The sequence below is a fragment of the Adelges cooleyi genome, unplaced genomic scaffold (genome assembly GCF_023614345.1).
Source record: "Adelges cooleyi isolate 19-005CV unplaced genomic scaffold, UGA_ACOO_1.1 ACOO_flye_CR_arks_rails_tigmint_CR_PRNA_247, whole genome shotgun sequence".
Taxonomy (NCBI): domain Eukaryota; kingdom Metazoa; phylum Arthropoda; class Insecta; order Hemiptera; family Adelgidae; genus Adelges; species Adelges cooleyi.
Window position 1 is genome coordinate 4332189 of NW_026095912.1, and position 18117 is coordinate 4350305.

General features: G+C 28.5%; 1 protein-coding gene across 2 annotated transcripts; it reads left to right on the forward strand.

The window, feature by feature from the left end:
* Positions 1-1086: 1086 nt before the first annotated feature.
* On the forward strand, positions 1087-17786 carry LOC126836445 (serine/threonine-protein kinase Genghis Khan). Of its 2 annotated transcripts, none has more exons than XM_050569838.1 (32): positions 1087-1448; positions 3638-3705; positions 3798-3968; positions 4113-4303; positions 4393-4473; positions 4534-4682; positions 4788-5082; positions 5166-5288; positions 5352-5655; positions 5953-6068; positions 6150-6256; positions 6332-6551; positions 6633-6733; positions 6896-7037; positions 7103-7227; positions 7309-7420; positions 7493-7641; positions 7748-7854; positions 10238-10422; positions 10499-10700; positions 10777-11063; positions 11325-11471; positions 11555-11690; positions 11762-12015; positions 12080-12260; positions 12350-12538; positions 12629-12814; positions 12881-13131; positions 13196-13283; positions 13552-13683; positions 14847-15013; positions 15093-17786. In XM_050569838.1, exons 2-32 carry the CDS (start codon positions 3669-3671, stop codon positions 15201-15203), a joined length of 5046 nt encoding a protein of 1681 aa, XP_050425795.1. In that variant the 5' UTR covers positions 1087-1448; positions 3638-3668; the 3' UTR covers positions 15204-17786. The 2 variants fall into 2 exon arrangements, with proteins under 2 accessions (XP_050425795.1, XP_050425796.1); XM_050569839.1 differs by having other exon boundaries at positions 1088-1448; positions 11325-11468.
* Positions 17787-18117: the final 331 nt, after the last annotated feature.

Below are 18117 nucleotides of genomic sequence, written 5' to 3' on the forward strand. Positions count from 1 at the left end.
AATGAATAAAAATGCTATCTAAAGAACTAAATAATAAGAATAAACATTTGTTTGTTCTTTTTCTCAAAGAAAGAATATAATTATTTTTAGGTTCCAAAAAAAGTATTCGAATTAATATCAAGACTAGTCCCTTAAAAAATCGACGAATTTAAAACAGACCTGAGTAGGTAATTATTTATTTAAATAACAAATAACAAATAATTAAAAATAAATTTGTTTAGTGCAACTAATACAATATATTTGATTTATTATCTAAATAGGTACATCAATATTTTCTACAATTATTACTTCTATAAGAAAAGAAAACCATACATGTGTTTATTTATTAGTTGAGTTTATTTAAATATTTTTGTTTAAGAAATAAAACTTAATATTTAAATTTATTTCAATAAATACCTTTTTAAATAATGCCCACGTCGGGTTCCAGAAGAACGCGTTCCTTAACAACGGGCATGTACCTACCATTTTATGGGTAAAGGAATTATTAAATATATGTAAATATATGTCGGTGAGACTAAAGCCCCTCTGATACTTTTTTCCCCATATTTTGAATACCTATTATAATATGCAAATATATCCTCAGTTTTAAAGTGTATTTATTTTGCCTTAAGTAAAAGAATTTTCGATAGGCACAGCTGTAAAGTAAAAAACTAACCCACCCACCATAATAATAACTGGGTGTTTAAAAAAAATACGGTCGATGGGAGGGGGGGAGCGGATGTCCCCTTCGCTTCCTCTCCAATACTTACTCGCACAACACTGGTGTTTTTTTTTTTTATGTATGTAGGTATATAAGCGTGCATTTGTGTTTGTACGTATGTACATAAGAGTACATGTATATAGTATACACTGTATTCGGTCGGGCAAAAAGGTCAATGCGCCTAAATCCGCTTAGTGTCGGTGGTATCACCTATTCCTATTCCGTTTCCATACAATATTATGTTATGCCGTAGGGCCTAGGCGGTCGATACGGAACACAATGGAACAAGCGGTGGCCAAACGTTCGGCACCGTTGCGCACCGTGGGGGTGATAACGAATATCCATGGCAAAACAGTGTGTGATAACAGCTGCTGCTGCTGTACTCGGTAGTCAGTACTGTCCGTGTTTAATGAGTAAGACTGCTGCAAAGTGATGGAAATTTCGGTGTCGTCGTCGGATTAGAATCAACTGTTTGCGCAAACGACGCGCGTTCCGGACGTTTTGTGTTTCGGCCTTTGTACGACGTTTTAGCGTAATCGCGTTTTGGTAAAAAAACCAAACTAAAAAAAACGGGATTGATCGCCAAAAAAAAAAAAAAATTTTTAAAAACAACCAAAAACCGCGATGGACTATTCAGCTGGCGATCGTGGGACGGCGGACACTGTTCTAACGCCTAAAAACCTTTGATATCGATTATCGAACATCGACCGCTGCTGGTGGTTGCGAGCCTCCTGTTAGCCAACACTAAGTGAGTACGGTCAAAGTTTACGGTCCGATTGTGATAGTAGGGCTCGTTAGTATTCCAATACCACCTTTTGTCGGCTAATATAACTACCTAGTCGTTAATGTCAGCGCATTAGAATACGATTGGCCCTGTATTGCTTCTACTTTAACGGCCAAATACCATGTTGATATTTGTTGATCATTTCGGTATGAAATAACACTGCTTAAAGTAGTACTTTTAGCAATATAATATGCTTATAATTTGGCACTGCTTAAATATGTTCTCTATGTGCGATATTATTCTTACTACCTTGTAATCTTGGTCAGGCTTTGCGATGGGAGTTTGTAAGTGTACGAGTTGGAATATTTTTTAAATTCAACATTATTTCAATTAAATTTTGTTTTGATTTTTGTTAAAAAAAAAAAAAAAAACGTTAAATGTTTAATGACTGAACACCTTGTATACATGGTGCCTTATTATTTTTAAAATAGAAAAAAAATACAATTTAAGCTTTTTCACTTAATTATTTTAGAATTCAAATTATTAAATTATTGTACTCAAGTAAACTAAATAATCTTATAAGAAAAACGTTACATATATTGGTTAATAGTTTAAAAAAATAATAAACAAAAAAGTACCTACTAGTAAAAATCAGACTATATTTGCATTTTTTCTTTTGATTTCCTGTTAAAAAACTACTCATCATCATAATGTAGCATATAGGCCTTGAAAACCCAACACTGCTATCATAAAAGAGCTTAAAAATACTAGGAAAAAATTGTTTACAAAAAGTTATCAGACAAACAGTAGATACTGTTTTTAATGTGAACTTTATTAGGTAATAATATTTTATTGCATCTATGTTGTGCATAATGTTAACGCCTTGTGTTAAAATAGAAACAAAATTATAGATACTGTTTTTAATGTAAATTTTATTAGGTAATAATATATTATTGCATTTACGTTGTGCATAATATTGACGCGTTGTGTTATAATAAAAAATAAAATTTATAATACATTCTTTTAGGTTTTAATAATAATTTTAAAATTCTTTAAAATACCATTCAATAAACCTCAATAATACAATTTAAACTGTCTTTTTGCATTCAGTATTTTAGGTAATATTATGTTTAAAATCAATTTGCTTACAATTAATCAAAATCAATAAAAACTATACATTATATATGATAATTGTTTTGTTTTAAATACTCTAAATAAACAACAAACATTTTTTTCTATTACAATGCATGACTCATTTTATTATTAAATACTTTAATGTATATAAATGATTCTAAGAACTATACAACTGTTATGCCTTGCATGCTAAATTAAAAAAAAAATATATATATAAATTGTTTTATAAATTTGCATTCGTACATTTGTATTTTACGACTGAAACATTTTGAAACAAACTATAGGATAATTTAAAATTTATAGTAAAAAAAGATATTAGGTATTGTATGATTTATTCAACAGACATAAATACATGAAACTAATTATGCTAAAAACAATCATATAAACTGAAATAAATATGAGTTAACTAACATAAAATTAAACTTTCAATGCTAGTAGTTGACTATTTTTTAAAAAGATTAAAAACAAATTTAAGATTTTTATTAAAAAGAAAAAATAGTGCCAATTTTACGAAGACATCTAGTATTTAACTAATTTATTATATTAATACATTTCAATAGTAACGTATTGGTATAGAGACAGAAACTAGAAAGCTGATAATAAATGTTGTGTTGAAATTTGTATTTATTATAGTAATCTGTATATTTAATGAAATTATGATAGTCTACGCAGTGATATTTTTTGATATAAAAAGTATGACATTCATTTATGACGTTTTATTTGCTCTTTGGGTTATTAATTTTTTTTTTCATACTATTGGTCATAATCCAAATTTCTGCTTTGTTTATCTAAAACGAATGTTATGTTAGCATTGTTCAGAGACAAAAACGTGTAATTATATCAAATTATTTTTAATAAAAAAGATATTTTAAGTAGCATAATAATAGTTGTTAGCTTAAAAATAATACATATACACAAATAACTATTCGTGTATCCTGCAAATATGATGACATTGCCAACAGACTAAATGTGTATATACTTGAAATATTTCAATGCTTTTGGCACTAGTGTTATTTATAAGAAATATGTGTAAAACTATGATTGACATTTCCTTTATTTATTTATTTTTTATTTTACAGTTTTTTCAACTGCTAAAAACACTGAAATGCAATGTCTGAAACTGTGACGGATATAAGTCTATTATCGGGTAAATTAACGCAATTTTTTTTTCCCTTTTCTTTTGATTTACATATAACAAATATATTATTTAGTTGTTAATTTACATTTTGTTTCATTCAGGTGATAATCGACAAAGGCAATTGGAAGCATTGTTTTTAGGTGGTCCAATCCAAGGTCAGGGAAAATGCTTCAGCATAGAGACCCTTCTCGATGTTCTACTCGTGTTGTATGATGAATGTAATAATTCATCATTACGCAGAGAAAAGACTGTATCAGATTTTATTGAGTTTGGTTAGTATACAAAGTTATTGTTAACATTGGGTTTTTTTTTGTTCAATTTTTCCTAGTTTCTAAACGACAATATTAAGTGCTTAATAATTAACTTATTTAGAATAATAATTATACCAACTTGTAATGTTTACAATTTGTTTTTAGTTAAACCCGTTGCAACATGTGTAAAATCACTACGATTGACCAGAGATGATTTTGAAACCATAAAAGTCATCGGTCGAGGTGCTTTTGGAGAGGTATGTGTTGTGCACATGAAAGGAACAGAGAAAATATATGCAATGAAAATACTAAATAAATGGGAAATGCTCAAAAGGGCTGAAACCGCTTGTTTTCAAGTATGTATTATCATTATAAATATAGACATAGGTTATACTGATTTTATTCCTGTGTAGTTAAGTTTTTTATTTGGAAACAACTTTTTTAGGAAGAACGAGATGTTTTAGTCTACGGTGATAGAAGATGGATTACGAATTTGCATTATGCTTTTCAAGATGCAACAAATTTGGTAAGTCTACTGTGAGTTGGAAAAATAGTGATAAACTAAAATACGCAACTGATTTTTTAGTATCTTGTTATGGATTATTATTGCGGTGGTGATTTATTAACATTGTTGAGCAAATTTTTCGATCGTCTTCCTGAAGATATGGCTAGGTTTTACATTGCCGAAATGATACTAGCTATTAATTCAATTCATGATCTACATTATGTACATAGGTATGTTTTATAATATTGATTGACTTGGATTTTCTGAACGAAAAATATTAACCTTTATAGATCACATATATTCAATTACATGTTTTTTTTCTCAATTTATGACAGAGATATAAAGCCTGATAACGTATTGTTAGACGCTAACGGTCATATCCGTTTAGCGGATTTTGGATCGTGTTTGAAAGTCGGGGCTAACGGATATGTTGAAAGCAACGTTGCTGTGGGAACACCAGATTACATATCACCTGAAATATTGCAAGCCATCGAAGACGGTCAAGGGTGTTACGGACGTGAATGTGACTGGTGGTCTTTGGGCGTATGCATGTATGAAATGATTTATGGTGAAACGCCATTTTATGCTGAATCTCTTGTACATACTTACGCCAAGATAATGAATCACAAAGTGTGTATAGACTATAGAATAAGTGATCAACTACCAAAAGTAGAAGGAATTGTTAGAAATAAATGTAATTATGTGTGTTCTAGAACTGTTTCGATTTTCCAAATGATCCAGAAGTACAAGTTTCCGATGCGGCCAAAGATCTAATGAGAAAACTTATTTGCAGTGCTGAACAAAGGCTCGGTCAGACTGGCATTAAAGACTTTAAAGTAAGTTCTTCTTAATGAACTTTTCAGAGTAAAATTATTAAACAAAAACATTTGATGTCTTAGGAACACGATTGGTTCAGCGGAATAGATTGGGATACAATTAGGGACAGCATAGCCCCTTATATTCCAGAAGTTTCGAGCCCGACAGACACTAGCCATTTTGACGTCGAAGAAGTTGATATAAAAACCGATATTTTTCCACCAACGCCGTCTAATCCAATATTTTCTGCTCTACATTTACCATTCATTGGTTTTACATTCACTCAAAACAGCCATGTGTCGGACCTTGGCTCAATTGAAAAATCACTAACATCGGGAAGGACAACAAAGCGAATAAAATTACAAGATGGCGTGAACAAAACTGAAGGTAAAATAATAGTTTATTATTATTTGTTAATCGATAATCAACAATAATTTCGCTTCAACCAGTTTAAATAGCAATATTCTAAAAAAAAAAAAATTGTCTAAAACTAATTGGCTGTTGACATATTTTGTTTAATTAGTAACCCTAAAAAAAGATAACATAAACAATAGTATCTGGTGTTCTAATAAAATATAATCGGGCATTTCTTAGCATGTTATTCTTTAAAAGCATTTAGCTGACATGTCTTATTATGTTTTACCTATGTCAATCTCTATTACAACTGATGTTTTTATTCATCAGACTCTGAAGATCAATTGAAAAAGTATCGCGAAAACTTAAAATCAACTTCGGGCGATGAAAAAGAATTGGATCTCATAATAAAAAAATTTCAACAAGAAAAAGAAGAATTACTAAAGGTATACTATACTTATTATTACCGTCTTATATAATATACAATAAATATGAATATAGCATTACAATAAAAATAAATATTTTAGGAAAAACAAGACGCTCAAGAAAAGTTGAAAGCCCAAGAAATTGAACTGATGGATGCGGTTGGACAAAAAAATAATGCGATGACTGAATATGGACATGTTACAAACAAGTAATTGTCAATTTATGTTTGTTTATTAACTTTTTTTTTACTAATTATGTGTATTTGTTTTTTTTACATTTGTAGACTATCTGAACTAAGACAACACAAACAAAAACTTTCCCGGTTGATAAGAGATAAAGAAGAGGAGTTGGAAGAAGCTATGTCAAAGGTAGACATTTTACGCCAAGAAGTGCGTCGTTCAGAAAAAGTTCGACGAGAACTTGAGGGTCGGTTAGAAGAAACCATGGCTGAAGTATTAAGTGAACGAAAATTACGTGAAAAAAGTGAAGAACAGTGTAATCAGGTAATTTACCAAATATTTTGTCCAACAAGATGAATACGAATCGATTGATTTTTGATAAAAAATGTGTAACACAATTTTTAGCTTAAAGCCGATCCCGAGAGAGCTAATTCATTGTCATACTCTACTAACTTGTCTAATCTCAATGACGGCTCCAATCAACGAGCGTTACAAGAAATAAGTCGGTAAGTCGAGTTTATTTATATTATGGTTTTTAAATGTACCTTTATTATTTGTGTTTCGAAAATTATAGATAAAGTTGGTGAATAAAACATAATTTTATCACATTCAATGTAGAAAAATTAAGCATAGTAAATAATATATTTAACGGTAGATTATTTATTTAGTTTGAAAGGCGAAATCGAAAGGTTGGGATTAGAGTACAACGAAAAAATCAACAAAGAACAAACAAAGTACAATATAGAAATTACCAAGTTAAAGGATCAACTTTTGGAAAATGAATCCAAACAAAAGTCGTTAGAAAAAGAAGTAATAGTTTAAAAAAAAAATTAAAATATTAATAATGAATGCTATAAAATAAAATTATTTTTCAGAAAAAGGATAACCTTGAAGTTATTTGTACTATAGAGTTTGAGCATAAACGAATGAAAGACGAATTGATTGTGAAACAACAGACGATTAACCAGTTGGAATCACAAATTTCAGACATAATACAATGGTAGTAGTAATATAATTTTTAAATATATATATATATATATATATATATATATATATGTTAATTTTATTCTAATTTCTATAGGATAAGCGACGAAAAAGATGCTAGAGGTTATTTACAAGTACTCGCAGCTAAAATGAAAGAAGAACTTGAGTTTTTAAAACAATGTCCAACTAACAATGGCCAATCAGCATTGGTAACAACAATTTTTATTTTTATACTTTTATAAAATTATTCAGAAGTCTCTAAAATCAAAGTTCCTTTGTAGGATAATAGCTGGAGAAACAGACGAAGTCAAAAATTAGATAAAATGGAATTGTTAAATCTACAAAGCTCATTGCAATCAGAAATTCAAGCCAAACAATCGATTGGTGAAGAATTGAGCAAGACCAGATCTGAATTAATTGCCATGCAAAAGTACGTTGAAAGTACCATTGATAAATAAATCCTAAATAATTATCATATAATGTAATCGAATAGTGCAATGACATATCAATAATATTGTTTGTATTTGTTTTTTTAGAGAGTTGAGAGATTTTCATCAGCGTTATGAGGCATTAGCGTATGGCATGAAAGATAAAGATGATCTAATTAAGGAGCTTCAAAATCAAATAGATGCTAGACAGTCCTGTAAGTCGATATACTTATGTTTAACCTTATAAAAAAAAAATTATAATTATAATGAAGTTAATCTAGTTAATCTTTCTCTGAGCCCTATCAAAATATGAAAATGAGTCGGTATTTTACTTTTAGTTTTTACAAAATTATTTAAAATGATAATACTATAAATAAAAAAAACTTCAATATTGTTTTATTATTTTTGTTTTGGTGCAAAGCTGGGTATATGAATATACATAAAGAAAAAAGGTTATATCAGTGTTCAATATTTAGTAGTGCCTCTAATTTAATTTCATAATATTCGTTATTTTGAAATCTAAATACAATTTATATTATAGATTAAATTAATAACATTAAGTTGAATTGTGAAAGAACGTTACTTAATGAAAAATGACTAATGTCTGTTATTTAATGTGTATAATGGCACATTTGTACGAAAATCTATAGATGAAGATTAATTTTGCAAAATGTATTAAACTGTTGAGTTTTTTTTAGCTCTTACTGCTTTTTAATTTGTTCTAAACTATTTAATACCTTGAAAAATCAATTTATTTATATTTGGTCAGTTAATATAAACGCAAAATGTAATTAACAAATTTTTTATTTAATTGTTGACGTTTTTCCTCAAGTGCACAAAAGACTTTACTTTAAAAATAGTATTTCTAAAGTATATATTTAAAATAAACAATGAATTTCCATTTAAAATTATCTGTGTTGTTAACAACTGTTCATAAAATTTACATAAATACTTTTAAATATTGCTTTATCTTGCCCAGCTTTGTTTTCATTCCCAACATTATTACTTATGTGCATACACATTTTAACTTTTTCTCAGGTGTAGATAGACTGTTATGGATAATTATATTATAATTTTGTTTATTAATATTTCGTGACTACAATTTAAGAAAAATATAAAATGTTTACATAAAACTTATAAATTAGGATTCAGTGGTATTTTTTTTAATTAGACAATTTTAAATGGGGTAGTAAACAATTTATGAAGTTGTAACATTTCATAGAATGTAGGTAAATAAATAGTTAGCTAATAACGCAATTTATACTTAACTATTTTTGTTTATTCAACCAGACAAGTTGCCTTTGTATATTGGAATATCGAGTTGTGTTTGGGGGCTCATCATAATCTTCTTTCAATACTATTTCTGACTAGAACTTCTTTATCAAACAATAGGTTGGTAACGATTAGCTTTTGGTGTGTCAGAACTTGAGTCTTGTTGTTATTGTAAAACTTAATCTTGTTTTTTTTTAAATGTTAACTAACACAACTAAAAGCGTGAATAATTTTCTACCTAATTACATTGATAATGTCTTTTTTTTATTGAAATAAATGTAATTAATAAAGTAATATTTTTTGTACTCCTTCCTAATTCTCCAAATGTATAGGCAGGTCCTTGTACAGCATGTGTCACTATTTTTATTTTTATATGTTTTCAATGGTCGTAAAATTGCAATTCTTTAAAACTAACTATAAAATATAATATGATAAAAAAAACCAAATGTTAATTAAATTTAATACAAATATTTTGTTTATCCGGATAAAAAAGACATGTCAACAATCGACAATTCTCTTCTAAGAGTGAACTAGTATCTCTTTTCTATTGATAGGAAATTTAATCTTGTAACAAAAGAATAGTTTTATTTTGTAAGTTTTTGTTTTATGTTTTCTTATTTATAATGGTTGAAAGATTTAAAGTGACACTAGTGCACTCAAGATATGACTTTGTATTGTTGTTGAAAAATGAGTAACAACTATTTACTAACTGATTAATTATGTAAAATTATTAATTTTTTTAATTAACTGGATAATTAATAATTCTTTAATAAATATAATTAAATTTCCTTCTTTTTGTATAATTAGTTAATTAATTGACATAAATAAAAACAACTTATTATTTAATATGATGTACGATGTATATCAGTACAATAAATATAAGAAATTAAAAGCGAATCGGATGAATGTAAAGCCAAATAAATGAGGTAAACACGTTAGTTAATAAAATATCATATTAATGGCATTGCTAGGTTTGTTTGATGACATACTCTAATTACTTAGAATTACAGCTAAGCAGTTGCTTTATTTTTATTAAACTGTTTAACAAGCAATAATAAAGTACATATAAATATGTTTCTTAAGGAAGTTCACCTAATATTTTACGTATAAACTATAATGCTACAGTTGTAGCGTTAGTGCAAAATGTTAGTAAAAAACATGTATTTTGGTGTACAATTTAATAACTGTTAGACCTTAGTCATTGTGTTTTGAAATATATGTTTTTTTTTATTATAATACTAAATCGAATAACTGTAAGTTAAGCTTTTTGGTTTTTGTTTTACAATGTGTTAGAAATAATAATAATTGCCTATTTATTTTTTACAGTTTTAGGCCAGTCATCATGTTCTCCGTTATCTTATCTAGATCAGTTTTTAAATGAAACTGGATCTGGAGGTAATAATAAATCTAACAGTATCAATGACACAATTGACAGTTATGAAAGAAGTTTTGAAGAAAATAAAGCATTATCAATTAGCAAGTCAAGTTTTTCAGATTTTAACAATAGTGGAGTTAGTAGAGCTCTCAGTTATGCCTAATTTTTTTTTTCATTTATGTATTAAAAGTTTTATGTCGTTTTTTATTTAGAATTCTAGATCACTGTCTGAAAAAGGTAAATGTCACCAGTTTGTTGTGCGAACGTTTTCTTCGCCAACCAAATGTAACCACTGCACATCACTAATGGTGGGACTTGTACGGCAAGGAGTTATATGTGAAGTATGTGGATTTGTTTGCCATACAATATGTGCTGACAAAGTGCCATTACTCTGCCCAGTGCCTCCAGATCAAAGTACGATATTATTGACACTTGTCATCGAATCACCACAATAGTAATTTATTAAATATTTTTCATTTTATCGTTTTAGCCAAACGGCCTTTAGGAATTGATCCAACTCGTGGCATTGGAACGGCATACGAAGGATATGTTAAAGTGCCGAGATCGGGTGGCGTAAAGAAGGGATGGATGAGACAGTTTGTGGTAGTTTGTGATTTCAAATTATTCTTGTACGATATATCACAAGATCGTAATGCGCTACCCGCAGTAACAGTTTCTCAAGTTTTGGACATGCGAGATCCTGAATTCGCAGTGTCTTCTGTAAGAGAATCTGATGTGATTCATGCCGGCAAGAAAGATATACCATGTATTTTTCGTGTAAGTATTTTCACCAATATTAATTGCACTAAACTTTTCAGTAACATTATTTAAAAATTTTTGTTTTTTTTTTTTTTTAAATTGAAAGGACATGAAAAAATATAATATTTTGGTAAATGGGTACAATACTGTGTATTTAGTAATACTGTGTTTTTAACATGAATTAAAAAAAATAATAAAATATTTGAATCGCTTTTCTTTATAGAAATTAACTGTAATAGCTCATGTCACTTATTAACTAAATATATTGTTATTTAATAGATCACCACATCTCTTTTGGATCCACCAGGAGTGAAAAATCAAACTTTAATGCTGGCAGACACGGAGAGTGAAAAAAATAAGTGGATCGTTGCTCTAAGCGAGTTGCATAGAATTTTTAAACGAAACAACTTGCCCAATACGACGGTAGTAAGATAAAAACTATTTTATCAGTTACTAACAGGTCTATTGAATCTTTTGTCGAAAACTAAATATGTATGTTTGTATTTTAGATTTTCAAAGCTAAGGAATTGATTGACAACACACTGACAATTACTAAAAGTGCCATGGCCAGTGCGATTATTGATTCTGACCGTCTGGTTATCGGAACCGAAGATGGCCTTTATTGTATTGACCTTGATCAATTAGGTATGCATTAAGATCTTTTATAGCATAACAAAAAAAAACTAGATATTTATCTTTTGTGTTTTATGAATTAGAAATTGCAAAAATTGGGGAAGCCAAGAAAATATATCAAATTGAATATATTACTGAAGAACAACTATTGATAGTTTTGTCCGGCAAACAAAGACAAGTGCGTTTAATTCCTGTGAGAGCATTGGACGGAGACGATGTTGAGTGGGTTAAAGTGGCAGAAAGCAAAGGATGCATTACTTTTTGCACGGGTTTGATGAAAAAATACCCTGGAATGACAAATCATCAATACTGTTTGTGTATAGCTATAAAACGACAGGTATTAAAAAATATTTGAGTTAAAATTTAATAATTTATTTAAAAACTAATTTTCGAATTGGCAGAACACTTCGCAGGTTATTATTTATGAGGTGACCAGGACGAAACAGAGACACAGGAGACTTAGAGAAATAATGTTACCGTCGCAAGCTCAGAGTTTGACAATATTCACCGACGGCAGGCTATGTGTCGGCTACCATTCTGGTTTTAGTGTATATCACTTGACGGGGGATCATCATCCAATTTGTAGGCATTTTTTTTTGTTCAAAATTTGTTTTATTTGTTCATGTTTTGTTTTAACAATTTATTTTTGTTTTTCCAATTAATGCCTATAGCTTTAGTTCATCCAGACAACCACATGATGGGTTTTTTGTCATATTCAGCGATGGACGCCATTAAGGCCATAGAACTCCCTAGAGGAGAGTTCCTTTTAATATTTCAATCTTTGGGAATCTACGTTGATTCTCAGGGTCGAAAATCTCGGGATAGAGAAATCATGTATCCGAGCGATCTTGTCGATGCAAGTAAGTAGTGTTTAAAATTGTAATTAATTACCGTCGTTATTTTAAGCAGCACTAAAAAAAGAGATTGTGTTAATTTTCGTTTACCATTAGGTTATTGTGATGGGCATTTGATGATATATAGTGAATCACACATCAACATATTCAATGCGGATAGTGGTGATTGGGTTCAGACGTTAAACTTGAGAAATTCACATCCTATCAACAACACTGGAGCGTTGACAGTGTGTTATATTGACGATTTCCCCTACATAGTATACTTATCAAACGTACACCAAAGTATGTCATTGTAATGTAGTCATTAATTATTGATGTTTTAATTTAACCAACAACATATTATTACAGGAGAGCTGATTAATATCAGGTGGAGGGAGATGCCTGGTAGTATGTCCATTCCACGTACCAGAAGAAGGTTTTCCATGCGAGAAGGCCAAAAGGCGACAAGAGGTCCTGACCGTAGATCAAAGATCATATCTGCACCAACAAATTTCAACCACATCAGTCACATGGGACCTGGTGACGGAATACAGATTCAAAGATTGCTCGATTTGCCCACAACAGTCGAAACTGCCGATTCGATGCCACCAATATCTAAAGTAGTGTTTTTAATTTAATTAAAAAATGTTATTTACTTTAATATAATACAATTTGTACCATTAGCCTCCCCAACAGTTCAATACTGCTTCCAGTAAACATTCCTTTCAAATGTCAAGAAGTCCATCCCAACAGCCTCAAGCGACATTAGCAGGTAAATATTTGTTCGTACAAGATTATATTCTCATTAATGTAATTAAAACATTGACATTTTATATTAAAATAAGTTCTATCTTTTAAACTTATTATTTTAAAAATATGTCTTCCAATTTCTTTGTAGATTTTAAGATAAACTAATTTTATTATAACTTTAAAAGAAATTAAATTTATATAGAACCACAATTATAATAATAATTTTATATCGATTCGTTGTTGCACCAAGTAAACTGAGTAAAATTATCCATTTAAATATTGTAATTTAGACAAATTCAGAATCGCAAGAGCGGCAAAACATGCCATGATTGACATGTCGCGCCGATCTTCTGAGGAACGTAAAAATTCATTAATTTTACGTGCTGAATACAATAAACAACCTGTATACCATCCGGTTATTGGTAAGAACGGCATGATAATTTGTACCTGAGTAGTACCCCCTACACAACTCTATCGTTGATTGTATAGTTTGGTAATTTATCATACCTTACCCTGTTAATGCACCCAAAATGTATTATTAACTTTTTCCCAGTAGATTTTATTATTATAATTTATGTAATATTAGCAAATCATTTTATTCTATGTAGAGATTATAATTGTGTTTTTAATGTTACTATTATTTCTACTAGTAATTACAACACTAACTAGTATAATGTATTCACGTACTAAGACAGGCAAATAGTTACGGTCTACTTAAAGCCTAACAGCTAGAATTATAAAACACGGAACATGCTTTAGTCTGCTGGCTCTTGAATAATAATTATTTCCTATCTATAATCTTCTTATATATGATGATAGTATAGTCTTATTTTATGTTGTGGTCAAATGTTTTTTAGTAATTTGTTTAATATTTGGCCTTAGTTGGTTTATTGGCAACATTCACTTGGTCAGTTATTTTAGATAAATTTAACCGTTCATTTAATTGTGCTCGTTATTGTAAACAATAAATATATTTCAACAAAAACTAATTGGCCAGAACATAATATATATGACAGTTATATATAAAAACAACAAACGCCAAATCGCGCTACTTGCGTTACTCTATTATGTGTCGTTTTCGAGCTGGAGGGCCAAGGCTAAAGCATGTTCAATGCTAAAATACAAATCCTCAAATGATTACTAGCTTATTAATTTCATAGGTTGACATTAAGGTTATAAGAAAGGAAAAGCAATTATTAAAAAAGTGATCCACGCTTTAACGAACATTTAAAAAAGTTTATTAAGTATATATAAATTGTTTTCTATTGTATTTTATTTGTAGCAACTTCTATGCATGAAATCCCAAAAAATAAATAACAGTTAAAAAGTGTTTACTTGTTCTATAATTGAGGTATATCACTATTCTTGTGCAGTATGAAATGAACATACAATTTTATGAATAACCCAGTTTAATTAATTTGTTGTCATCAAGTTGTATGGAACGCATGTAAAAAATAACAACCTATTTAATGTGTTAATGTATAAATAATATACATTTTAAAATATATATTTATGTATGTTCAACGTGTAGAAAAATTATTTCAATTACATTGGAACAAATAAAAAAAAAATTGTGTATTTCTAGGACCCACCACCAAGAGATCGTACGTTAAAAAGAAGTCCCTCCTTCAGTCTAGGGGAGCGGAAACGTTTGGATCCAACTATTCACCTCACCACCATTCGGATACTGATCTTCCACCAAACATGTCGCACTCGTTAAACCGCAGCATATCGTCCTTGAACGAGTACAAAGTTAGTAAAAAGGGATTTGATATTGTTAGTTTGCAAACAGTCAACACTAATTTTTATAAACATATTATTATTGTTAAAGGATCATCAGATTGGCAGCTCCAGACATTCTGTCGCCTCGAACAACAGCAGTAACACCAGCACACCTCCGAGTCCAAACCGCGAACACGGATCATCCAGCTACGACAGTTAGAGATAATTTTATCTTAGATTTATCAATTATAATAATTATTACTCAAGTGTTCGAAACACTATTAATGCTATTCCTTTTTTTGGTCATACATCGTTATTGCTACGTATATCAGGTACATTTTCGTTTCTGTGTACATGAATACGTACATGAATTTCACTGTTATATCGCTGAATGATATAAGTTGTTAACAAACATTAATTACCATCTCTTATGTACTTAGATAAATGTTAAGTGCATTTAAATTTGTAAAATTCATATGGTCGGCCATCACACATAAAACAAAAGACTTTTTTTTAACCATTTAATATAAATACTTACAATAATACTCCTCAAAAGTAATCATGGAGTAATCAATAGACTAATAATATTGTGATAGTCTCATTTATACAGCTAAATTACCATCGAGTTTATATTATTTTGTACAGCAATATCATATTCTCGATAGTAATATTATACGATGATGTTTTTTTTATTTAAATATTTTTAAAGTATATGTAAATGTTTAGATGTTATCTGTTGAGTATTTTTTTTATTAAGAATGGTTAATGTTAGTTCTGATCGTTAAATGTTTCTAGCGATGTTTTTGTGTGTCGGCTAATATAATAATAACAAGTTGGTTCTTTCTGTATGATTTTATATTATTATTTAACATTGCAAAGAGTTATTTTTTAAAACTTTATTTCTACATTGAAGTTGTGAAAAACCAGCTTAAATTTGTATTCTAGTCCATATTTTGTATACTTATATTTTGATTTACACAACTCGATCTTAAACTTATCGAGTTTTTGTGATCAAAAATATTTGACCTATCCCACTAAGTATTTCATTTTTATACCAAACGTTTTTATTCATCATTGTGAACCACCATAGTTATAAGTAATCATTTTGATATTTTTTATGTACAAATAAAATCACTGACAAATTTAGTATAAAACAAGAAACCGATAATTTTGGGCATTTAATAGATTCTAAATAATTGGTTTTTGAAAACTTAACTTTTTTTTTTTAATTTATGTTTTTACTAAAATTAACGACATCTCGAACATGATTCGTTTTGCAGTTGATATTGCCATTCGATTACCATTAACGAATTTGCTCATATACTTAATACTGTTATTTATGGTAATTGCATAAATGTTGCAACATATTCTGATAAATGAACAAAGCGAATTTGAATTGTTTTACTATTATTATTATTATTAATTTTTTTTTATTTTAAAGTAAATATATAGTATCCTTTTAAGTTATTTAGAAAATTAGTTAGTTATTATTAGGATTATTTTCTGTTATAATTGTTTGGTTTCAAATTCTATATCAAAGCAAAACGTCTAATAAGTGCCAATATTTTAATTTTGACATATTAAATCTTTGTTTCCATCAATTTTGTTATCACCATTATTTCTTTTAATTATCTTATTAGACTTAAAGTTGACTTTTCGATAACGTTTGAAAGTATACAAATTATCATATTATTTTTATTCTAAAAATGTAGGGTAAAACAAATTGTCAAAGGCCCAATCAATTGCTCATTTTATATTAGTAATAAACGAGAAACAAAATAATTATTGTCGGATTGCAAACCAAAGAACATTAAATTCTGGATTTTACTAAAATGTTGTAGTACAAGTGATTTTCATATAAAATTTACATTTTTTACACTATACCAAAAGCTTTAAATTATAATATTAATGTTTCCTGTTTTTTTTTCTAGTTGTAATTATTTTTTAATTTAATGCTTATGCATTGAGAATGTAATTTGTTTAATACGATAATGTGTTATGCTTGCTCATTTGATTTTGTATCTTTTCCATACCATGTTTACTGTAGTACACAATTACTATATTATTATTATTGCTTATACTTTTGAGTCGTAGATATTTCAAATGAAATAGTCGAGATGACGCAGGAGTTAAATATAAATGTTATTATGAATAATTATTTTAGTGCTAATAAAAATTATTATTTTTATATTGACTAACATTGTGAAGAACTTAACATTAATTATAATTACTATAGGAGTTTAACTGAGTTTGTAACACTTACTTTATCATTAACATAAAACTAACATTGACAATAATTTTAAACTTATATATATATATATATATATAACTATTATAATAGTAGTAATGTTGTAATGTTATGCGTATTGTTTGCGCTACTCTTGACGTGTATCGTTCGAGTTAAATACTATTAAATTTCTACTTTTCATAATATTCTAGTCTTTTGAACCTTTTTACAATATTATCGTACTTGTACAAAATTTAACGTACCTATTATTTATATCTATTTACCTGTATATGACTTATTGTAGTTATTGCGAGGATCGAGTTTTTTTTTTTTATTATTATTATTATAATTATTATTATTTTTGCAATATTGTATAATTTTTTCTTTTTGTAAATCAATTATATAGATTAGACGGAATCAATTAAATCCAAGGCAATTATTAGATTATAGTAGTTTTATATCAATATTTAGATGACACTATATAGGGATCTGCAATGTAATTTGTACACCATAATTATTAACAATTATTGTAGTGAAATTATTATTTTGTTTTATCGGTAAAAAAAAATACCAAAATATTTATAGATTTTTTGTATGTAAACAATTACAAAATAAAACATTTCGAAATCGTCAATTTTTGAATTTGTTTTTTCCGTAAAAGGGATTTTTTTGTGTTGACTTACTATTGTTAATACAATGTTAAGAAAGTTAATTCTATAATTTTATTTTATTTTTCCAGTATAGCATATTTTGCATGACTGTTGTTTCAGATAATGTGATCAAACGCTTTTTTAAAGGGAATCATTTAAATGAAACAAATCTCAAACTTGATTTATTTTAATTGTCAAATGCATTTTATCTTATTTTATACACGTTTATTCGTGTATGAGTTGATCTGTTAAGTTCT